This window comes from Salarias fasciatus, chromosome 1, assembly GCF_902148845.1.
Source record: "Salarias fasciatus chromosome 1, fSalaFa1.1, whole genome shotgun sequence".
Classification (NCBI taxonomy): domain Eukaryota; kingdom Metazoa; phylum Chordata; class Actinopteri; order Blenniiformes; family Blenniidae; genus Salarias; species Salarias fasciatus.
In genome coordinates, this window is record NC_043745.1 from 13,531,549 (window position 1) to 13,556,379 (window position 24,831).

A 24,831-nucleotide genomic window follows, 5' to 3' on the forward strand; every position below is an offset into this window, starting at 1 on the left:
GTCAGCAGAGTCTGCGTGAAGTTTTCATAAGTAAAAAGGCAGATTGTATCCATAAGCTGTTTTTGGTTTAGTCTGTATTGAAGCGTGCGGCATCATGCAACTGTTGGCCAGCTGGAGTGATTCGAAGTGTCTGTGTTAGAGCGATATTTGGAAAACGAAAAGAAGACCAAGGCGTATGAGTGGAGGTCAGGCTGAACCTGTAGTGACTGGCGATGCCTTCGGGCTTCATAGTCTTTGTCATCTTGTCACATTCTGATTCTGTCTGTCTCCTGAAGCACGACCCACTTTTTTGCTCAACAGGAAAATAAATCTTGTTGGATGTGAACAGAAAAAATTATTAATATAGTTAAAAAATATATATCTTTTGAGGATATATATATATATATATATATATATATATATATATATATATATATAGTCTTTGTTTTTGTTTCTATTTTGCTATTGTGTTTGGGACTGACTGCTCATGCTCCTTGACTGGCCAACAGAGCTGAAGTCCTTAAAACACTTCTTTTTTTTTCCCAATATTGAAGCTGGCTCCATAATATTACAACTAAATGGGCCTGAATACAGAAGAGATTACATTTGAAGATGATGATGATCATCCTGTACAGGAGGATCAGACACTCAAGTATTCATTAAAGTAAATGCTGTCGGTGAATGGAGTAGGTACTAATGACTCCAAAATGAACCTGTGAGTGGAGGAACGTTTGGAAAGCATTTTACAGAATTAACTTTAGGTTCGATGGTCTACATGCTGCCGAAGTGTAGTTTCCTTTGGCAGGATTATAGAACGTGAACATGTTTATTGGATGCATATGCAAATTGAGTTAGAACTAAAGATGCATAGTACCTACCTCTGACAACTTTAGCATTATATATGTTGTTAATAATAACACAGATAATTAAAACTATTTTCAGCATCTATCATAATTTTTTTTTTTTTGTTCTTCGTAGTGAAAATGGTAATGAGCAGAGACACGTTCTCATTTCACCGTAAATGGCCAAAAGCAAACCTAATATACAGTGTTAATATGTCAGCAGTGTCTCATCGAAGAGCATGTTGTTGGATGGACCGTGGGCTTGTAAAAACATAGAAATTGACGAAAAGAAAATACAGAAGAAATTCTCCAAGACCATGCAGGATCTCTCACTTACCACCCATTTAGATTATGTTGCCATTTGGAAAGAAGGGGGAAAGAATAGTAACCAATTAAGTTATATAGACTATAAATTCCATAGGCTCTTAATCCTGGTTTGCTGTAACAAACAAATGCATTGTTACCACTATTAATTCTAAAACACATTGAAATAAGTGTGACTGGTAAGATGCAGCCTCTACTTCTTCACCTAAAGGAGTCTGGACAGGCCACATTTGCAGCTTGTCTAAAATGCAGGTAAAAGAGCACGATGTCCTTCGATTCTCTATTTGTCACAGCAGGACAAAGACGAATTTCCCTCGATTTTCTTAACAGCTCCGAGTGTCGACTGAGAGCAGCTGTAACCTATCTGGTTTAAATTACACCTACATCTTTGACTCTCACCTCCCTTGCTGCATTGGCACTGCCAATGCCATTTTTGCAAAAGGAGTTTTTGGATCAATTCTGTATTTTTCTTATCTCAAGGCAGGAAATCCTACACTGAGCTTTTATATTAGTGCAACGCTTTTAAGGAAAAGAAACACCAGACAAAAAAAAAATTGTTTAACTTCTCAATGGTTTTGAGTTTTTGTGTTAGTATTTTTCCATAAATAATGCAATATCTACCAGGTTTATTTATTATTAACGAGAGGCTATTGCCAGTAACAGAGAAAAAAGTAAGTTTTCTTACCATCAATAATGTCGTCTGGCCTCTTGCGCTTCTCATACACAACGATGATGACGACTAGGATTATAATTTCTGCAAGCACACCCAGGAAAGGCCAAAGTGGTGCAAGATGGCTGCGCACTCGTAAAATAGTGGTCTCAGCGGTGTTCCCAATTGCATTAGTGGCATTGCACTCGTATATTCCAGGGTCTGTGTTTATATCCAGGTTAATGATGTTGAGCTCTGTGTAGTTGTCTCTGTTAGTGATGAAGAAGCGCCCGGTGGAGTTGTCAATGTCCTGGAACACACGGACCATTTCCCACTGTTAATTATGCTGAAAGCAAGTTAAAATGATGAATTCACACTGAAATGTACTTCTTGCTTCTATAAATTGAACCTGTCCGTGTCTCTGTTGGTATATTTATATATACAGTACCGTGGAAACGGTTCCGTCCGTTTTCCGCCACGTCCAGGTGGGATGCGGGTAGCCAACAGATTTGCAGTAGAGCATCGCGTTTTCCCCTTCATTTTTATTCTCGCTTCGCTTGTGGCCAGTGATATCAGGTTTCGCTGGAAAGGTAAAATAAATAAATAAGGCAGATCATTAGCTGAGTTGGCAGAAGTAACACAGTCAGTGGAGTGTTTCAAGTCCTAACAGATGGCATGAAGAAGAAAAGTCTGATTGGCTGATTTGGCTGTGGCAACAAATTGTGTTAGTCAGATGTCTAGGTGAGAAAGAGGAGTGTCATAAACAGTCTCTGTAGTAGGGTTGATTCACTTAAGCAGCTCAATCTTAAAAAAAAAAAGAAAAAGAGCTGAGCCGATGCAGGCGAGAGGAGTCATAGTAGGACACTTTCCTCGCTTTACATCATTGAGTTGTTCACACTTGTCGAGTTTGGTGTGGTTAAAATGGAGGCTGGCATGATTGAGTTATCACGGCCATTCAAACCCTGATGAGGCCCAATCCTCCTGACAATAACTCCTTGATACATTTTATAGACTTGGGGTGAGTTCTGAGCTGGTGAAAACTCACTCTGATAATCAAGCAGAGACTGTGTTGCATTCATGATACAACAATAGAAGCTGTGCTGCGGAATAGATCTCAAAGTGGCCATTTAACATACATTTTGATTACATTTTAGTCTGGTTTAAAAGAATGCTACTGTGACTGCAAAGCAAACCAAACCAGACTTTGACTGTTTCTTTCTCTTTTTTTAAATTCATATTTGGAATGAGTACAAGTGTGAACACTGCTTAAATCATGCCAATAGTTCATTCAACACCCCAGAGGTCATTGAATGTTTCATATGCATCACTCCTTCATCACAGCACTTTTGCACATGAGTTTCAAACTGAATACTTGTCTGTTTCTGCCAGTTGTTTTTTGTTCTGGTTTTACAATCAGACATACTACTACCCATTTCAGCTGAATATGTGAACCAAATAATGCAGTGGAATAAACCCTACAGGTGAAACCGCACTGAATTTAGAAAAAAAAAATGTTGAGAAGTGTGACTTCAACATTAAAGAAAAAGTTCCCTTTAAAATGGATCATTACTTTGTGAGCACGTGCGTTGCACCCCCTTCTCATGCAGTGGGGAATATCTCTGTGCATGAGATAAAAAGCATTTCAATACAATTCATAATGAGGTGTGATATGAGAGCCCCCAGATGTTCCCATTCACAATAACTCTACAGTGAAGCCCACAAAAGAGATTTTCAGCCAGAGAATAACGATGTAAATTGGTTCTGATTAATGAATTAACTGATAATGAAAATGAAACGGTTATGAATTTAATAAATTCAGCCATATGTCACAAAGCACTGCAACATATGCCAAGTTTTTTTTGTTTTTTTTTTTCTCAAAGGTGAGGCAGAAACTCTCCATTCAACTGTGCCACGGTGTCAAGAGATAACCGTTCCTGCTTTTCCACTAATCCTCAAAATTACAACAATTTCTTCCGTGCAATTAAGCAGGATGAGGGAGAAGGCCTGAAGTGAGCGTTTTTCAGCTGCACACGGATAATAAAGCAGGAGGGGTCTGAGCTCTTGGGTGACATCATCCCACACTAATTATGGCGTGCACGTGCTCCCTGAGCAGGGGCGTGGCCAAGCTGGTTTGTGTCTTACCCTGACTGTATTATGCCAGTGAGTGACAGCGCAGAGACAGCCCTCAGAGTGGCGCTAAAACCGGCACATCCCTCCATTTCACACTCCTGACTGTGATTATTAATCTCTGTGAGCTAGACGGTGGTAAAGTGACATATGAATGTGAGAGGGCCGTGCCGGGAGAAAGCAAGGTCACAGCTGTCAGAAGGAATAATAAAAGTCGATCAGAATGACATCACGTGTTCAAGAGTTGCTAAATCAAATCTTTTTTAGTTCCTTCTTGCATTTATGCAGCGACGGCACATGTGATTCTGATTCCTGCAGAGCCCTACAAACTTGGACAATCACATTTCTATCAAGTAATGTGCCAGTGCGTGTCAGATATTTCCACGGAAAAAAAATGTCCTTATCTTTTACTGAAATTTAAGAAAGACGAGGCACCAAATATTCATCTGCAGTGAGCTTAGTATCACAGACAATAAACTCCACTCCTGCCACAGAGATGGCTGGGACCGGATTCAGAGCCTTAATCCTACAACATCACAGAACCCTCCATCTGTTGCCTCTGAGCTGAGTCCTGCAAGGATGAGTGTGCCAAGGACACTGTAGGCGAGGGATCTCAGTGAATTGCTGCCAGAAGCACAGTGCAAAGCTGGCTTGCTTAACAGTGGGTTTGCTACCTGGGTCACAAAAGATCTCAAACACCTCGAGAAAATCACAAAAGTATTTAGGAAATGAAGGACATGCTTGGTATCCATCCAGTAATAGCACCTATTTTAAACATAAAAAAAAGAAGTTTGATTTTATGTTTTTGGGTGGAGGATGCTCAAAAAAAGAGGGAAAAATCATGCATCATCAGTAAAAGCAATGAATTTCCCTCCAGGGGACAGTAAGCAAGCCTCAACGGTCATGGGCCTGCAGCCTGGTTATAGCTAGGACACTTCAGTTTGAATGGCGACGAGTCCCGTCATCTCACAATCCAGTGAAAGCAGAGCACACACGGTCATCACCCATGTTACGCAATCAGGCAGTGCTTTAAGACAGCCGCGGAGTAAGAGGCAGGGCATGCTCAGTATGCACCACAGCCATGCCACAGCAAATTGGCTTAAGCACTATAGACAGGCAAGCTTCTCTTGGAGTGTTCCACTTGCCCTTACTCAGAGAAGATTCCTTACTCAGGTTGAAGAGCCTGTCAGCTTGAAAGAAACCAACGCAGTGGTTGATTGGTTAGCTTTCATGCTATCACAGGGGCTGTGTGGCTTCAAATGAAATCCATCACTGTTAAATCAACGTAACAAGTCAGAATGTTTCTGCTCTTAAGCAGTCCTGCTTTGTGGGCCTTGTGTTTTGCATGTTTTGGAAGGTGAGTGCAGTGCCTGTCCATTTTGCTGAACTGTTGTGTCACTGAAAGCCAAGAGTGACAACAGCCTCAGGAGCGCTCCCTGTCATCACCACCGTCGCACAGGATGTATTCAAACATCTTTGTCAACAAAGGCTCTTTTCACGCTGCTTGAGGTGCTCAACTTTTCCAGGACACCTTTTTGCTTCCATTTCTGAGTAAAAACCAAATGTCATCGTGCTCTTTAAAATCAAGGGCATAGGGCTGTTTTTTTTTTTTGTTTTTTGTTTTAAATTTGGAGTTGCCTAAAGGAGAAATTCATTATCAAACTTTTTTTTTTTTTCAGTTTAAAATATGTTTCTTTAATTTAGTTAACAATTGTGATATGATACAGAAAGCTTACCTTTTACTTCAATTGTTGCATTTGCATTGGGTGCTGTCTCAAATGTGTAAACACACATGTACTCCCCAGAATCGTCTGCTCGCGGTTTATTGATTCTGCAACAAAACACAGCAGTCATTTCATAGCTCTTACTTACCAGTCACTTGCACTGTCAGTAGTCAAGTACATAAAGTCAGCTGATATCAGTTTAACGCTTGTAATTATTTTGGACTACAGCGATGAAAGCCTGAAGGTTCTACGAGGCCACGGGAGACAAAATGTTGGCATTTTGTTGTTATATTACGGAACAGCAGCTCTGGATTCTGCAGGGGAGGGCACCACGGGCATTTTAGCTGTAATCTTCAGAGTATCACTGATGTAATGTGACAAGGAAGTGACCAATTGGTCTTATCTTGTGGCTAGAAAAAAAGTCTGTGGTATGTCTATGGGGGTGACAGTAGCTTTGTGCTTCAATGATTATACTCTGTGACAGCAGGAACTAACAACTAGTTGGTACTTTAGGCAATAATAGACTTTTATGTTTCATTTTAAGTTAGAGTTTTAGGTACAGTTCAAGATGTGAGCTAAAGGGGTGATTTGACTTTGGATTATTTCAGGTCAATGCAGTGCACCAATGAATCCCTAAAGGGACAAAATATAAGATACCTGTCATGGAGACTGGATTATTGTTGATATACAAGCCATTGTGATGCAGAGTAGTCTGATTTGTGCACAGCTTGGTGTCAACAACACACATACATGGTGATGATAAACACAACACTTGAGAAAATCAATCATCATTTTGGCGCTGTGGGTATTAATGTGTTTCAGTAACTCTTAAAGATTGTAAACCCAATCTCATTCTGGGAAGTTCATCCTTCTATGAAAACTGAGGAAAATATAGGCACATTGACTGTATGTATAAATTGGATTATCTGTCACACAATCATCTGTGGTCTGTGTCCCACTGAGCACCTACAGTCAGTCAGCCAAGCAGAAAGACAGACTGACCATTTCTGAAAATCTGTGTAACATTCCCATTTCCAGCTCACAGCTTATCGGTGTGTAATACCTTTGTTCATGTTTTTCAGAGCTGTACTGAGGCAGGCAGCATGCTTTTCTCTGGATTAACACGTAAATTTTCCATAAAATCTCAGTAACTTTAGTTATTCTGCTGCATGAGACAGCCCAATGACGTCTTCCCTAACGTGTGTCCTGACAACACGGAGGTGAAGCCGTCACCTGTAGATCGTGTTTCTGTTCTCTGTCCGTGTGTTGGGGATCTCCTGGCCATTCTTCATCCAGAAGCTTTCCTTATGCGGTGTGTGCGCAGTGGTGAGATTACACTCCAGGATGACTGGTTTACCCGACGTCTCCGCTGACAGGATGATCTGATCAGAGGCATTGATCTTTGGTTCTGGAAGACAGAGACAGTCAAACCTTATCCCAGATCTCGGGATCCAAACTGCTTCAGTGCTCCCTCCCTATGCTGCTATAGCTGCAGGCTGTATGCTGTTTTTATATGATCTGTGTAGGAGGCGTCTATGAAGTGAAGCTCACCCAACAAATAAACAAAAAGCATAATAAGTACATGAAACCACTGGAATTCCTTCTACCTACCAAGTGTTCATCCTGAGACTGGAGTAATTGTGCTATTTTTAGATAATAAGATAATACATACAAATGCAAAATCAAAATTGATTAATGAACTACAGTGACGCATATATTTGCACCAAAATAGTATGATTTTTGACTGTAACAAAGCCTCCAGTCATAGGCTCAGCATTTGAGGTTAGAAGACAGGTTTTGGTTTTATCAGCAGTAATTTTGATGTTTAAAGAAAACTCACTAACGTGTACTGATCTCGCATATAAACATCATCCGCATAATATAAAGGTCAAATAAGCCATACACTTCAAGATTAGGGGCCTCATTTATAACCTTTGTGCTGTTAGCCTTCCGTGAAATGAAATGGAAAACACATTATCCAGTGATGAACTCTCCGGTCAGTTGATGTATGATCATTTTCTGTTATGGTATTTTCCTGTTATGGATTTATAGCTCTCCACAGTTTCAATACAAAGTCACCAGATTCCTTCCAATTCAACCGGACTGTCAAAGAAAACATTCATATTCTTGTAATTTTCTCAGACAGAATGGTGAATAGACAATCAGAAGATTTATGACTAAATATTTCAGGACAGTAAATATTTCAGTCTTGGTATTTAGCACTAGTTTGCAGACTCTTGGGTCTAAAATCCTTCTTGTTAACAGGAGAGTGCTGCCAGGGGTAACTCATCCTACATCGCTATACCATCTGCACTCTAATGTGTAAATAAAAGAAACACATATAGGCTGAATTTATAGCTGTACATACTGTATCTTTAAGCAGCCTTGGAGTGAGTGTGATTTTATCAGCATTTTAAGTTATGCAAACATGAAACAAATACTCAGCAGGTAGTTGCTTCGAGCCTCACCAGCTGGTGTGACAAAGAACACTCCACCTCTGATCAACTTTACATTGGAAAACATTTTTTTTTTTGCTGTACTGACAGACTGTAACTATCAGTTTGCACAGCTGAGTTATATTTGTTGTCTCCATCCACAAGGAAAACCATGTATATGATCTTTTCACGTGCGATCTGCACTGACTGTTTATAGTTAATTGTGGGAGTGAAGTGGGCGGAAGGCTTTATTGTGATAGATGCATAGTTTTATAAATGAGGCCCCTGAGCTGACGACTGATACAGAGATAAAGAAGACCTCTGGAATTTCAAATCACTGCTGAATGAATAGCTCGGCCTTTTAAACCGTGAGGCGCACTGTTCGCCAAAACAAATACCAGGTTCCATTTCTCAAGGACGACGAGGGGAGCAGGAGGTGTCATCCGAGAGTGAGGCGCCCTTTGCTCTGCCTGGAGTAGTGAGCAGGAAGCCTCCTCCACGCTGCCCCTCCCCCTCCTCTAAGGCGGGCCAACCATGGCAACGACGGAGCCCCCGAGGGGAGGAGCAGAGAGGAGCAGCATCATAATCCTACTACTGGCTGCTGCTGCTGCTGCTGCTGCTGCTGCTGCAAGGCCACTAGCAAGGCAAAAGGGGAGAGACGGGGGAAGAGGGGCTACGGAGACTGGCAGTTGAATTTGATTAGCATTCATGGCATCCTATTCTTATCTTTCTGTAAACTCAGTAGTTAGAGGGTAAACTCTCCCCTTCCCCCTTATATTTGTCTCTCTCTCTCTCTCCCCACCACCGAGCGGAGACACATGTGCTATAAATAGTATCTTTGAGACATGCGTACGCACACACAACATGAGGTACATAAATTAACATTTAGCAAACACGGCACAGTGGTCCACAGGCAATTCAACCAGAAGGTTGTTTGTAGGACACATTGTTACGACTTCAAATGTAACTGCTGGACGATGCATCGTCGCATCAGAATATAGCCATAATCCAAAATATAGCTTGGAATCAGTGAATGAAAGCTGATCCTCATTCTTCCTGCAGGTGCTGAAATGCAGCATCTCATTGAGAATGATGGCATATCCAGTAAGCTGACAGATTCTTGTCAGTTTTGTTGGAATAGCAAATAGATCTGCATTCTCTTCCAGTTTGCCAAGATTTATGAAATCAATTAAACTAAATAGCTGAGTCACACTAAGCCACCTGGCAAGCTTTTTTGTTTAGAGGAACATTATGCCATTGTAAAAAGGCAAAGCTGGCCTCCAATCATAACACTGTTACAACACGATAAGTGCACCATCAGTAAGAGATGCCAGTAATTGTCCTCGCACAGAGGGGGTAGTGGGCCTTCTGTGCACGTGGTTAAGCTAAATGGTTTGAACCACTCATTCTTGATAGACATAAGCAATTTTCTGGACATGCTTGTCCAATTCATGTTAACAAATATCCCCAATACAACTAAACCAATTTATATACCATTTTAAGTGTTTGGAAAGCAAATACTATGTTGAAATTGATACTTTGCATTTACAAAGTACATTGTGTGCAATTTGTTTAAGTGATACTCCACTCTAAACATATGTGGGTTAAAATTGATTGACTCAACCCTCAAAATATGGCTGAATAAAAGAAAATTGTTTATTGTTTTCCAATGTTTTTACTACAGAGTAACATCCTGCATACTGCCTGAATTCATGCGAGTTGCATTAAATTTCAAAAGTGAAATGTTTTTCATGCAAAAAAAAAAAGAAAAAAAAAAGAAAGGTTCATAAACATCCGCTAAACCACTTCTGCACTGAGTATTGTGATTTAGCAATCAGCAGTGAAATAGAAGTGGGTTAAGAAATCTCATTCGACATTTTAATACAATTTCCCAGCATGAAAACATATTACCACTGGAATCAAGAATTAAAGCTGATCATAGCCGCAGTTAAAGTGATAAAGCAGCCTTTTGGGGAACAACACTTTGCTTCCTTATTGAGAATCAAAAGAAAGAACTAAAACTACTTTCACCTCTGTGAGAGGCTGCAGCCAGCTGCCTCAAAGTATGCAGAAGTCTGTGAAGACAGAAATACCTGTCTCGGCTTTTGCTAATTAATGCTCCTGGAAGAAAAATAGCCCTACAGACAAACTAATACTAGTGTCACTGTGTCTGTTTTGCCAAAGTTCAGTAAACAAGACAATTAGTGGTGTCCAAAAGCGCTGATTTTCACCTATGAACACCGACTGCTTTCAATTCGGTTTCTCGTCATGTGACGTTAGGCTGGCTGGCTGCTAGCACAGGTCTTCACATTGATGACACTGGTAATGGTGTTTTCCCAAAAAGTACAGCCCTCCAATTTCTCAACAGTTTTAACATTTGGAGTGTAGTATCACTTGGAGCACACGTAGAAAGCACATAGGTCAGTTCATGAATCTCCTTCCCAAAGCCAACATCTAAATTGCATTTAATTTAATAAAATTTAATCCAAATGCCAAATAGGATAGAGGAGTTATAAAAAGACAACTTTTGAATAAAAATATAAAACCGTAATAACAAACTAATTTCAGGTAAAGTGATGCAGAGTGATTCACATTCAGAAGCTAAATTAAGCAAAACTGTAAGGCCAAAACAACACAATCATTTGTTTTTTTTAAAGCTACAAACTATACATTCATATCAAAGGGCTATTATGTATAGCCTGTAATATACATGTAACAACCTGGCCATTACATGTATATGCAAAAACATGTATATCTCAGTAATGACAGAATATATTCAGATAGTTTTATAAGGACTTGACTTCATAACACATAAAAAAAGAGACAAAGTGAGCAGCTGCTGTCTTTCAGATTTCTTTCGAGAGTTGAAGCAGTTAAAGCCATATAGCTGGTTTAAAAGGAAAAAAAAATATCAAACATAAACCAAAACTCCAATCAGAAGAGCCAGCAAAGACCAGACTCCTCCAAACTCCTCAGAGCTTCACTATGACTAACAACATTCAGCATCGCAGTGTTTCAGTGGGCAGAGCACTGAGGCGTGCACAGATTAGAAGAGTCCACTTGAAATTCAGTTTGTTTGAATGTTTGCGTGCATAGAGCAGAAGATTAAAGGATATAATGTCATTACTGATTCACAGTCACACTCAATGGCTGAGAAGGCACAAGGTAACACATTATACCGGCAGGTCTGGGGAGACCGCTTAGTGGAAGAGAAAATCTGCCTCATCTGAACCAGGAATGAGACAGTCAAGGCCCCCACGTGGTCTCATCCTTTATTGGATTACCACACGCAAATTTGAAAGCAGCAAACGTTTGCTTTTATCAGGAAGGAGTTGACAGCAGAAATCATTGTTTTACATCTGAACGGATCCCTCCTTGTGTCTTCTTACAGTCCCATTTACACTGTGCCCAGAGTGAGAAAGCCAAATCAAAAGCATTACTTCAAAGCACCACGAGGTTTCCACAGCATCGAGCAGGTAGGGCTTTGAAGTAAATAAAACAATCCACGCAACGCAGAACACACAACATAACGTCAAAGAAGGGAAGTGCCACAAATAAATCTAGGGGTGGGAAATGGGGTGAAGTTAGGATACAGATAAAAAAGATAATGATTAGAATATTGCGAAAAGACACAAAAGGCAGTAAGAACGAAGGCTTTGTGTGGCAAGAAGGAAGAGAGATGCAGATAGAGACTGGGTAAAGTTCCTGGGTTTGTGGTCATTTACATCTGCATGCTCGAGGGATTTTGGGAGTGACGGGGAATTTATGCACTTCAGGAAAAAAAACAGAAATATTTAGAATACTTGATTTGCATCCATAGAAACAAAAGATAGCATTATTGACTACACAATTTATATATTTTTTTTCTGTTAGTGGTTAGTAATTGTTTTACTGTAGCCTGGCCAGTAGCCAGTGTGGAGAGGGGGGCTAGTTGGAGTGGTTGGAGAGGGGATCTGGGGGTCGTTCACCGGTTAGGGTTCTACAGGACATAGACCACTCACTCTGTAGCACCGAAATGGTGGCCTGGGCGCGGATCCAGGTGATGGCGGGGTTTTGTCGGAGATCATTGCGCCTCGGGTCGTTGCTCGCCCGGCACTCATAGGTCCCAGAGTCCTCCAGTGTGAGGCGCGTGATGCCGAGCACACTGACTCCATTGGTGCCGTACGCCGTGTTGATGGACACCCGCCGCTTGCGGGCTCCGTCCCACAGCTGCTTGAAGGAGTCCGCTCGGTTGACCTCAGCGTACCACCACTGGATCTCGGGAGTGGGGTTACCCACCACCTCGCAGTACAGCTCAAAGGTGTCCCCCGTGAGCTTAGTCTCAGAGAGTGGCGACTTCACAAACCCAGCTGGAGAAGAAAAGTGTACCGGGATGGCAGGGAAGGAAAGGGTACAAGAGGGTTAGAGCAGTAGGAAGGCATGGAAAGGCCAAGGGAAAGTAGGAGGAAATTAAATAAGATCAGAGTACATACAAACAAAAGAGAGGATGATCAAAGGCAAATCAAATAAAAGCAAGCTTCAAATCATTGAGAGGTGTGAAAAGGGAAAGGTTAATGATTCTCCAAATCCAGTCTGTTCAACATCAGGTTTCCCTGGCCCACTTAGGGCCAACTGTCAGACCACGTCAGAGTCAACAAGACACAAATCCATGCCAGCAAGTAGTGCTGATGTCCTGTCTGGGTTTTTTTTTCCCTTTACATTTTGTCTTTCTCTCAACATTTTTCCACTGGAGCTTTTGGTCTGTGTGCCAGGGAGGAGAGAAAACATCAATGAGAGCACATTAGATGACCAGCAGTGAAAACATTATTTAGTGAAGGGAGAATGCTCTCTCCCTGAGTTTATCTAGGCGCAGCAGTTTACAACAGTTTGTTCAGTCGGGGGGGGGGGGGGGGGGGGGGGGGGGGGGGGGGGCAATCATCCAATCTTGTCTACACTTAAATGTTTCACAATCACAGAGTCCTCCACTGCGAGGCTCCTACTTGGCAACACTGAAATAAAAAAATCTCGTTCCAGGTCTGTGTCACTGCTCTATTACAATGCTGCATAAAATCATTTGACTCGTCACGGTCTTTTTTTTTTTTTTTTTTTTTTTTTGAGAAATACGTCCCCTGAAGGTAAATGTTATTAACATCAGAGGGATGAATAATAAATGTCACTTGATGATTAAACTCTGAAAGACAAAATATAGCTTCTTAATTATAGCAAACATCACCAGTTGTGCCGCATTATTGACTTCAACAAGAATTAGGTTAGTAAATTTGTTAGTAACAGGGACAGACAAAAGAAATTCAGTATTAGTCAAGCATGGCGTGTTGATGTGTGCTTGTGTGTTTGGTTGTACCGATACTGTCGTTGCATAGGTGGCTGGAGTGGAGCCAAGCCCACGTAGGGCTGGAGGTGAGGTACAGCCTGGACAGTCTGTCACAGGGCGTTCGCATACAGATGGACAAACACATTCACACCCACTTTCACACCTATAGGGACAGTTTAGACCAGTTAATAAAACATGCACGCCACCGGATTGTGTGGGGAGGAACCTTCACGTACTTAACCAGAATATCTCATACTGTTTTATACCCAACATTTTTCAACCCCCCCCCACTTTTTTTTTTTTAAGTGATTCATCAAAAAATACAGCAAATATGGAACTGTATGTATAACCAATAATCTTCTTTTATCCATATCAGCTCCAGCTGGTAACACCAGAAATTAGGTCAGACAGCTTACATTTTGGATAAGCGGGACTTAAAGAGCAGGTTTTGAAAATTCCCATATGGTCACAGCAGCTACTTCTCCAGAAAGTCTGAGTAAACACCCTGAATTTGGTACTTCAGAGCAAAACTTGCCTCACTAAAGTAATGTGACAACAAGATCTCCCTCACACAACACACCACCGGTGCCTCATCCCTTTTTTGTCTCACTCCGGCAGACCGCCTTAATGCTTAGCTCCCTCGTTAAAGAGGAGAACGCTTAGATTGTAAAATACTGTGACTTTCATAATAAAAATCGATAATCCATCCATGGGATCCAGGGGCATTATTACCCCAACTGTGACTGCACTACGCTGCGCCTGTGCCTGATTCATGACCTTGTTCCACATCAGTAGTTAGCCCAACAATACATTGCCAACCTTAATAAACCTCATCTAATGACAAATTACCTGGACCGCAGAGTCTGTTCTCCGCCGTCGCTGCAGCCCCTCTGCTGTGAAGCACATGTGCTTAAACAAAGCAGGAAAATACACTATGTGCCCCAAATTTTTCGTGGGGGAAACGGGAACACAGAGCCTGTGGTCTCTTGAGTGTTTGACTGTGTTTTGTCTCTAAATACAACAGCTTACGAGCCCTCCTCGGTCTGTCTTCCCTACTCAGAGTAATGTATCATAAGCACATGAACAGATCAGTGTGCAGAAGCCCAGGGAACGAGTGACACTTTTATATTTAGTTCATCTTCACAGTGAAGCCCTCAACGGTTTGCTAAATGCGTCAATTCAAACAAATTAAATCCTCCTTTAGACAAAATCATGACAATGGACTGAAATAGGGTGTGAAATGATTATCCTGTTTAACAATGCATAGATGCTAGTTCACTCCACGATAAGATGCTGACCAACACATGTGACTCACTGACATGTGGAAATAAATTAGATGAAATTAAAATGAGCTGTGAAGAGGATGTAGCTGGAATTAAATGCAGGCCTCCTGCTCGGAGATGTGATGTGTCTGAATATATGAGGTGCTTACAACTTGCGTTTCTTTGTGAGGCGCTTCCACATATGCAGAGTAATTAGCATTTCTTTCTTTTCTCTGGAAACATCTGGGCCTATCAAGCTCACCACATAATCCCAGAGGGGGAATCCAAGCCTGTCTGCCCACACAGTTAAAGCAATATTTCAGTATGACAGAACACATACGATAGCACCCTTTACTGATGATTACAACTGTGAATTGGCGTGGCTTGTGACATACTGTACGCTACTAACACTGCTGTCATCCTCGCACAAGGACTCACAATCAGAGGATAGTGGTTTCCTAAAAAGATCCCGAATGTCCTTCAAGGTGGTAGCAAATTAATTCAGAAGGAAGGAACAGATGACTTAATTTAAATTCAGGCTCAGGGAGACTCTGTGGAGAAGCGTGCTCAGAACAAACTACAGACAACGCGGGCCAATGAGGAGACCAATTTCTGTGTTGTTTAAACAAGCAGCTTACACTGGCAGTGAAAACAAAACACAAAGCAGCCAGCCGGTACTCATTCATTTCAATCGCGTGTAGGAAGATAAGAAGTGACACGGAATAGTTGCTATGGTGGACACACCGGCAACTTGGAGAAAGAGGAGAAATATTTGGAAGACAAAATCAACTCAAACTGTAATGTGTTATATTAGAGGTTCCATAGTTGTTTTAGTGACTTTTTTTGTTTTTGTTTGATTTACAATGCTGCTCAGGGGCGATTTAAATACTGTGAAGTATCCAATCTCAGCATCTTCAAGTCCCTAACCTTTCAACTGGAAGAAAAAGGCCACACCGTAGAGCCAGCCAGCATGACCAGAGAAAAGCTGAGGTTGGCCTGGTTGTGAATCACTCAGAAACGTGTAAGCCAATCAGAAGAGTGGGTCAGTAATATCAATGCGCCTTAAAGACATAAGACAGAAAACAGCCCGTTTGTGGCAGCGCTCCAGAAAGAAGCTTAAGAGCAGCCTACATTGAGATTGTTTGTGGTTCTCCAAACCGATAAAATAAACCCTTGTGGATATCCAGAGTGCTGATTAAACACCACAAGGGGGTGAAATCTGGGATCTTTAAGTTCCAGTCTTTACGGTTAGGTAGTATGAGGGACCTGGGTTTAAAACCTGATTGCATGAAAGAAATACAAACCAACAGTGCAGGTTGCACTGACTAGTGGCGGCGACCTCTTTAAACACTAAACAGCAGAATTGAATCTGAGGGGGCCTAGAGGTAGGGAAGCAAGCTCGTAATCACAAGTTGGCTAATCTGCACCGCATTGCTTAGATGTAGCTGCTGTGGGTCCCTGAGCAAGGAGATTAACCCCCAACTGCTCAGGTTGCATCAGAAAAGAAACTTGTGGCAAAATCAAGCACAGTGATCGAGAGAATAGTTTTTGTATCTTCTCTGCAAGTCATGACAGCACAACTGGCCTAAAAAAAAACCACAGGACAAAAAAATTCTTTTCTGTTGTCAGAGTGCAATTACTGAAAATATGACGAAATGAGCTCAATCTCTTGCAAATAAAACAAGAGATTGAGCCCGGTACACTAGTGGCACGCCGAATCAAGGCTCTGCTTATGTGTGTTCATTCGGACCAAGAAAATCACCGAAGGATGGAAGAAATCGTTAAAACCAAAGAGCAACAATTTACTGGATCATGTTCAGTCTCATTCAAACTTACAATGTGTATTTTTATCAAATTCCTGAACGTGCATAAAAACAGAACAGTCACAAGGCCTTAGATTCTGGTCACAAGACACATGTGATTAGCCCCAAACGTTTGAAGGACAAGAGGAAGGCCCAGTGCAGACTCACATGGTGTTTTTTGGTATGAGCTTGGGCCTCTGTTGCTGTGACAACGGCTGCTGTCAGCCAGGGGTGCAAAGGCTTGAAATGGAAATAGACTGGCTGTCAGATAACACTCTGAGCTGTCTTCATTTCGCAGAGTTTTGTTTTTAACTGCTTTTCACTTGTGCTTAATATAGAGTTTTTTCTTTTTTTTCCAAAGGTCAAAGTTCAGTGGGGATTTTCAGGGCAATCAGGCCTCTACCACATATTTATCCTTTGAGTCCTTTATCCACTGTTTACTCTTAAAATCTCTCCTGTGTATCACGTAATTGCTGTAAGAGTTGTTTTATTTTGCAACATTATGTGGTCAGCAACAGATCTGCTTAGTTGCACAAGGTGGCTAATTGCTGATGGTAGCAGAGCTAATGTGCAGCCTGTTTCAGTCAACTCCCCATCCCAATCAGTTATCTCATTCTTGCACATTTGTAACACTGACATAATACGTACTTGATGTGATACAAATGTCTCCCAACTAAAATAATGACCAGAACAGACATGCTGTTAATGGAGCTTCTTGCTGGTGAGGGTAAATGTAAACTGGGGGGTGTTGCATCAGTCAGTGCAACATCCTCAAAAGAATAACGCAACATGGTTGTTGAAACATTTGAAAGCATCACAGTCAGGTGTGCTATGTATTTCTTTTGATAATATAGCTCACATCAAAGCTCATAGTGTGGTCAAACATATATTAGTAAATGGCCGAACAAAACAGATCATCAAAAAATGATGAGAACTCTCACAGTGGTGTGTCTGACTCGCGCACCGCAACCTCAGACGGACACAGCAGTGTCAGACAATAGTCTGTAGCGTTCAGTGACAAGGTCTGTATGGAAGTCACAGTCATTACAGCCTACACTCTGTCCTCATGTAGATAGGGAAGAGAGCTCCCCTGGGAACTGACAAGAAACCACACACCGCCGCCGCCACCGTGCAGCCTGGGAGTGAGTCAGCTGCCTGCCTACAACCTGGATCCCCGTCCGCAGTCCCACAACACAGAGAAAGCAGAGGGTAGGAAACCCCCGAGGGCCAATGAACTGGTTGTGTGCTCGGTAGAGTGCATGCCAATGCGTGTGTGTTCTTGAGTTTGCGGAGGTGGGCGCAGCTCTGCTCTACCTGTGGGTTACCACACGTCTTCTTGCAGGTCGTTTGCAATGACTTCTTGGCATCACCGGTCTGTTAACTTTCAGCCACTGTTATCAACCGCCATGATAGCTGGTTGAATTTTTAACTGGTGTCTGCGGAGACGAGTAAAGATTTACTGGGTTTTTCCCCACATTCGGGATCTTTTCACTCCACATTCTGTTTCTGCTTTATTGAAAGTGAGGCGAACACTAGGTGAAAGGTTTAACCAGGCACACACAATAACCCACACCTACAGGTAATTCAGAGTTTTCTCACCAAGCCTGTCTCTGACTGTGGAAGACTGACGCAGAACCCAGGCACGCATACTGACCAAACACAGCCAAACATGAACCAGGAACTGCTTTTAATTTATTCCTACAAACACTTTTTATTATTAGGGTTCACTTAAAGTCACACCTCGTGCATATTTTTATATTTTTTCAGGTGGTTTCATGCTGATTTTGAGCTTCATGTAAATAAGAGTGTGTGTCAAGTAACCAGTCCTCGCTCACCTACAACCGTCATACAGGCCTAACATGCTCTACCGTAAACAAAGACGTGAGTCAGGGTGTCGACAGTTAAACATACACCCAGCACTCAAAAAGATCAAATTCCTTTAAAGTGTCACCTCCCATGTGGATGTACTGTTCATGTCTAGTGGTGCTGGAACAAGAAACAATTTTATCCTTTTATGTTCAATTCATCGACAAAACATCACATTTTATTGAGTTAAATGAAGACACTAAAGCTGCAGCAGCCAATCGGTATCGCGTACAGCATGCAGGAGTTATGAAGAAAAGCAAAACTGGAGACAAAATGAAAGATCATCTTCATTTTCCATTAGTTCCTGTGACTAGCACATCAATCCACACTGCAGTGCTGTGCAGTGTTTTCAACAATCTTGAATGAGTCAAAGAAACAGCTTTGGCCTGTGCGCTTTTTGCATTTTTATAAGTCCTGCTCCCATCAGTCTGGGTAATGATAGCTTTCGCAGGGACGCGCAGAGCAGCAGAGAGACTGTTCTCCACAGCTGGATATAATGTGTTATGTAACTTACAGACACATTAGAGTCATGTACGACCTCCCCAACATCCAACTGTGTCTGCTCATTTCAGTGAAAAATGGAGACTGTCATGACATTGTTAAAATAAGCAGCGTAGGTCAGTCCTAAAACTGCCATGTTTGTTGAAATCAATTATTTCACTTTTTTTTTCTGGTTCATGCAAAACAGGTTTAGATGTTTCAATACAAAAAAATATCATTACAATTGTTGACAAGAAAATTAAAGCCAGGATGCAAATTGCACATTTTCATTCACATTTTTATGTTAAAATGATTACTTTTGAAGTGCAATAACACGCACCACTCACACAGAAAGAATTCAAATAATTAAATAACAGAAATCTGATTAAAATTCTATAACAAATTAATAGTTTTTTGTATCACTCAAGCATATGTTTCACCAAGTTTCGATATATAGTATGTTTTCGTAAAAAAATAAAACAAAAAACAATGCATTGGCCAGAGCACAGATTGGTACAAAAAATATAAATACCCTGCGGTGTTAATAGTAGGGAACTCACAGGAATGCAATGTGAAATTAAAACTAATTTCAAAAAATTTCAGTCAAGTCAAGCGGACTTGAAGGATGATTTTCCTCTTTATTCAGGAGGCTCCATCAGACTATGCTCTGAAACAGTGTCAGTGGTACCAAAACAAGCTATTGCAATTTGCACCATAGACTTGTTTTGACATCTGATGACCAAGATCAACCAGAATTTGAAGTCTGGTCGACCAAACTAAAGGTCAAGGTTTAACTCGGGCTATGGGAGATTTTAAATTCAAAGGTACAAATAGGAATTTAAAGGTAAACATTTTGATCAGATTTAATTTATTGCTTTGTTTAAACCTCTATTGCAGCAATATATATCCTCCCATATTTCAATCCTGCTTTATTAGATAGCAGTGTAAACCCAAGTCCTACAATATTGGTTACAGCATTGCAATCTGACCCAGTATATGAAATGTAACCCTCAATTTGACATGCTATTGGCAAACGCTTTCCAGAATGACATCCTAATAGCCAATAGTCATTACTGGAAAATAGCAAAGTGTTATAATTTATGGTCCATGGTTTTAGCAAAGGCTCTTCTCCTACAAATGCTGGAACTGTGTAATTTCAATTCAAGAAATTCAAATGACTTCAGTGCCATAACTACGTATATTCAGTGACAGGGTCATATTATACATACTATTCACATTTCAAATATATGGACATTTTAAAACAATGTAAACTGATGAATAGTGCTGACATATTCATCAAGTTTCTACAATACAAACACCAATATACTTGAAAGACAAAAACAGTACACTGCAAAGTGCAGTCGTTTGCAAAAAAAAAACCCAACACTTTTTAAGATGCCTCCCACTCACTTTGGTTATTTTACTGTTATTACTTGAGGCTGTCATTCAGTTCACAGATGAGAGGCAACAGTTTAATGAGATTTAAATCCCAATAACCCTGCGCAGGGTAGAAATGCTCTAATCCCATCCACTAATCACAACCAGTGAATGCTTCCTCGTTCCGTTCCAGAGTTTAAAACAAGGGAATTTACATCATTTGAGGAAAAAACTTGACAATGCTAATAGATAAATGTTATGGATCCTCATCATATAACGTAATGCTCATAAATATTTTATGAACTATTGCATGAGCATACATTGTTGTGGTAAGAAATTGTGTTCTCCAGCTAAACATCCGCTGGTCTGAGCCTGTAGGCAGAAAAAGACATACTTGTCTTTGCAGTGTCACAAGGTAAAATGCCCAGGCTGGAATGAATGAAAAGCAATTCCTGTGAGTGTGTCTGAGTCTAGTCCTTGTGCAGCACACTTAACCTGAGCGGTGGAGGAGCCAGTAGTACAGGACTGTGGCTAAATTGGGGAACTACCAGCTGTGAATGTGAGTAAGCGAATGAATGTGAAGCAGGCTGATGTGGCTGTGGAGAAAAAGTTGCGTCGCAGGTTCAGCAAGTCCGTTTTAAAGACAACTCACTTTGTAAAAAGGGATGTTTGCTCACATCAGAGTTGTGCATCAGTATACAGTGTGCTTGTAGTGAATTCTATACAGCGTGGCGCTGCTCCCAATCAAAGCCATATCACATTTCACAGTGGGCAAGCATGACTCAGTGTAAGAGTTTGGCTTGTGTCCTACAGCATATTTTCCGGACTAACAAACGAACCTTTGTCCAGAGCCTGCATGAAACATGATAATGGACAAGCAGCTGCACCATATACTGTAGGTCTATTGATTGACTAGCGCGCAGCTGTAAAATGCAGATCTTGAATGCAGTGTTTACGCCTCTTGGTGCTAATGCACAATACGAGACCTAAAGAAGAACAAGGAGAGCGCGTCTTTCCAAAAACATGTGTTTTAACTGCATTGCATAATGCAGCATGTGTAGACGTAACTTGATGCCTTCACACTGTTAGACGTTAAAAAACACACTATTTTACTGCCTGTACTTAAGCAACTTGTGACTGAGGTCACAGTACTTTGAATGAGAAATACAGAGAAATGGTTAACGGAATGTTAACAGCTTCCGGCCTGCGCATTTTGATTCACACAGTCTCTGAACCCACACATGCAAGAAGCAGGAAACACAGTTTTGTGGAGGAAATTATGTAAGACACAAAAGCACTTCCCCAGGTCAGCTCCAGCCACCTTCTCCACTGCCTTTATTTCCTCTGCATAAAGACCACATCATCTCTCAGTTTAAATAGTTCACAGCCACCTAGTGAGTCTTGAGGGGGCCATGCAGCTGTGCACAAGGAGGCCGTCCATTAAGAGTTAATGGATTCACTTTCACAAAAGGACCTTAAAGCCACAGTTCTCAGTGCTGTGTCTCGATGGTAAAAATAGAAACGAGGCAGAATGGACCGATGCTATTTACAGTCCTCCAAATATCTGTCGCAGAAATCCGCCACCTATAGTGGGCCTACTTCTCCCTGAATGTGAATAACAGGCATGTATTCCCTCAGCTTCCCAGATACGGTGATTACATCTCCTGCACTTATAATTATTATTGTCCCCGACGTTGCAGCTTGAACTCTAATATTACAGGGAAATCTAGGATTGCATAAGAAGCCATGCGCCGATTACCCTCAATCTGAACTGTGAGGGGAGGAATAAAATGTGCTTCTGCATGCAACGTGAGCAAATATTTCATTGCTACCTGTGGTGCCAAATACCGAGTAGTAATGCTCGTGCCAAACCTGCAGTATATTAAAGCGCTGTATACACAGACTGAAGCATATTTCTTGATCAGACAGTTGAAAGTGACATTTAATGATGAGGGAAAGCACCGGTCTGCATCAGACTGACCAATCGCTGTATTTGTGTGTGTGTGTGTTAGTGAACACAGCCTCCATGAGTGGGTGCTAACACTGGAGAAGGACCACAGGAAGTGCATCAAATGCCTTTACTTCAGCGTCTATAGAATGCAAAACAATAGAAGGCTTGTTGGGGGTTTGATTTTCCGTATTTCTGTTAAGATGCTATATAACTACACACACACACACACACAAAACACACACTTTAAAGAATTTACCATTTAAGAAAAGAATGGGATAAATTTAATTCATATGTTGAGTTATGTAACTGCTGCTGTGGTATTTTTGTTTGTTTTTGTCTCTTCACAAGATGGGGGATCCAGGTTGCTGCTGTGTTTACTCATTAAGTCTTTATAAGTTCACTTAATATGTATCCGTCTGTAAATTTTAGGTTATCAGTATCACATAAAAAAATAGTACAAATCCTGACACTTAGGCTCAAATAAACAGTGTGAAAAATGCAAAAGATGCAACACTGTCGGAGTCAGATTCTTTACAATCTCCTTAGCCTATCATGAAAGTTATAGTCTGATTAAGCCTTGCCTGGTGGGTGTCCCATAATCCCCCCTACAGCTATGATGAGGTGGACATCAAACATTGAAATTGTGTAGGCAGAGTATATCTCCACCTTACATTTCTCCTTACATTTCTGGGATTAGACAGTGTCATTGACACTGGTTTGTCAATATGTGAGCCTTGATATGTGGACAGTGCATGTTCTTATAAAATATTGTGAAATATCTGAAATACTTTTGATTCCTGATGCATATCCAGAACACCACCGCCTTCAAAACCATGTCAGCATCGCTCAAGGAATCTAATTAGGTTCCTTTAAAAGTCAAAGAATATGAAGATTCCACTTTGATTTCATGAATGGCTGCTGATTTGTGTGGCCCGCCGGGTGATGTGATTCAACAGAATTTCAAGTCAGTACATGCAGTATCAGAGGAGGACAGCCAGGAACACCCAACAGCATGTTGCTGACATTTACTTCAACATGCACGTTTTAGTATGATTCACGGACAGTGAACTTTTACAACTCACACGTAAACATCATTTACATCTTTCAGGTCTCTGACAGCTCAGTGTTTTATCTCATTTCTCTGAGGAGAAAAGGCACATCTGGTATTCAAAGAGCTGCTGAATGAACCAGGAGGACAGGAGACATCCATTAACCTGGCCTGGCAGTGTTAGAATAGGGGAAGAGTTTTGTCAGTCAAGCAGAAGCACATAGATTCAGCAGCTGTGACACAGCAGGGTCTGGTATTTGCAGTATTTACAGAACATGCAGGGTGAGGCTTTCGTCTGTGTTTGGTGTGGATAATGTGTCCCTTGATCAGAGCAGGTTATTCCTGTTTGGCACACTCTGTCTAAACAAACTACACTCTGCAAACTCATGTGATCAGTGAAGGTAAACTGTGAAAAACAAACATTTATAGATATATTTAAATACGCCTGACAGTTTCGTGGAGTTGCCTCTGATAATTCCCAGTTCAAGGCACACCTACATTACTCAGTGCATGGTGTAAATCACCCTGTAGGAATCCCCGCAGCACTGTCAGTTTTATCTCCCTGTCGTGTTGTGCTGTCGATGATGGAAAACAACTCCTAAAAAAAAGTGTTCAACTCCGGCCTTTATCGTCAACTATGAAACACCAGTAGTGGTTTTCACGCAGTCAGGTTGAAAGAAAAAAAAAACAACATTTCGCTCGGGCGTCCTCGCACAAGTCAAGTCACTTTGCCCTCCTCAGATTCTTACTACCATGCATGTGTTCTCTCCTTACCGTTCTGCGCGGAGGTGAAAGACAGCATCAAGTTCCCCAGAAGGACCACCGCCAGCATCACTGCGTGAGGACGCATCGTCGGGGCTCGGAGAGAGGCAGAGAGGGACCGGGGTCTCTTCGGACGAATGTGGGAGGAGAGATCGTGCAGGCTATTGATCACAAGATCTAGAGAGATGGGCCCAGCATAGCACCGGGCTCTTTAAAAAATGTCAAGCGATTTCTGAATATTACAAAAAAAAGAAAGAAAAATAAAAAAAAATAAAAAAAAAAAAGAAAATGTTTTGTGGAGATGTCTCCCTGATTCGGAGACTTTTCCAGGACAGCAGCGGGTGAAAGGTCCGCGACGAGGCCAGCGGCTCAGGGATGCCGATGTGCGGCCATAGGCGGTGTAGAAGCCCTCGTCGGATTGCGGAGGAGAGGTCTTCGGATGTCAGGGAGATTGTCCACAGCGTGCTTCTGGAGGTTCAAAGATGCGCACGCCGATGCGCATTTGCTCCCTCGCGGTCACGGTTCGGTGATTAAAACGAAAGCAGCGCACAAATAATTCCCGACGGGCAGTGAGGCAGCCGAAACATAAGTCTGTGATCAGCACCGGTCTATTTTTAATGCCAAAACAGGAGCGGAGGCTGGTAGGACACACCGACGGCAGCCACGACAAGCTGCGCGTCCCCAATGCGCGCATGAGCGTGGATGGACGCGCTTGTGCGCGCGCTCACACACACACACACGCAAACGTATATAATTGATGTTGTTTGTGAACTCGGGCAGTTCTGGTGCGTTTGCGTGCTCCACTTCTTTATGTCTCACAGACCGGGCACGAGCGCATTCGCTCGCGCGGCGCACTGCACTGCACGGTGTGGATGTCGGTCATGATCAGGAT

The 24,831-nt window shown here is 41.7% G+C and overlaps 1 protein-coding gene across 3 annotated transcripts in view; it reads right to left on the reverse strand.

The window, feature by feature from the left end:
- Positions 1–24,625, reverse strand: part of nptnb (neuroplastin b) — a 28,132-nt gene extending 3,507 nt beyond the window's left edge. Inside the window, exons 1-6 of one of the 3 annotated variants that reach the window (XM_030097644.1) lie at positions 23,952–24,625; positions 12,082–12,429; positions 6,879–7,053; positions 5,658–5,752; positions 2,243–2,376; positions 1,831–2,104 (exon numbers count right to left, since the gene is read on the reverse strand). In XM_030097644.1, coding sequence (XP_029953504.1) covers positions 1,831–2,104; positions 2,243–2,376; positions 5,658–5,752; positions 6,879–7,053; positions 12,082–12,429; positions 23,952–24,027 — 1,102 coding nt within the window. In that variant the 5' untranslated portion in view covers positions 24,028–24,625. The remainder of the gene's footprint in view (positions 1–1,830; positions 2,105–2,242; positions 2,377–5,657; positions 5,753–6,878; positions 7,054–12,081; positions 12,430–23,951) is intronic. The other 2 variants (XM_030097637.1, XM_030097653.1) reach the window with 2 other exon arrangements.
- Positions 24,626–24,831: the final 206 nt, after the last annotated feature.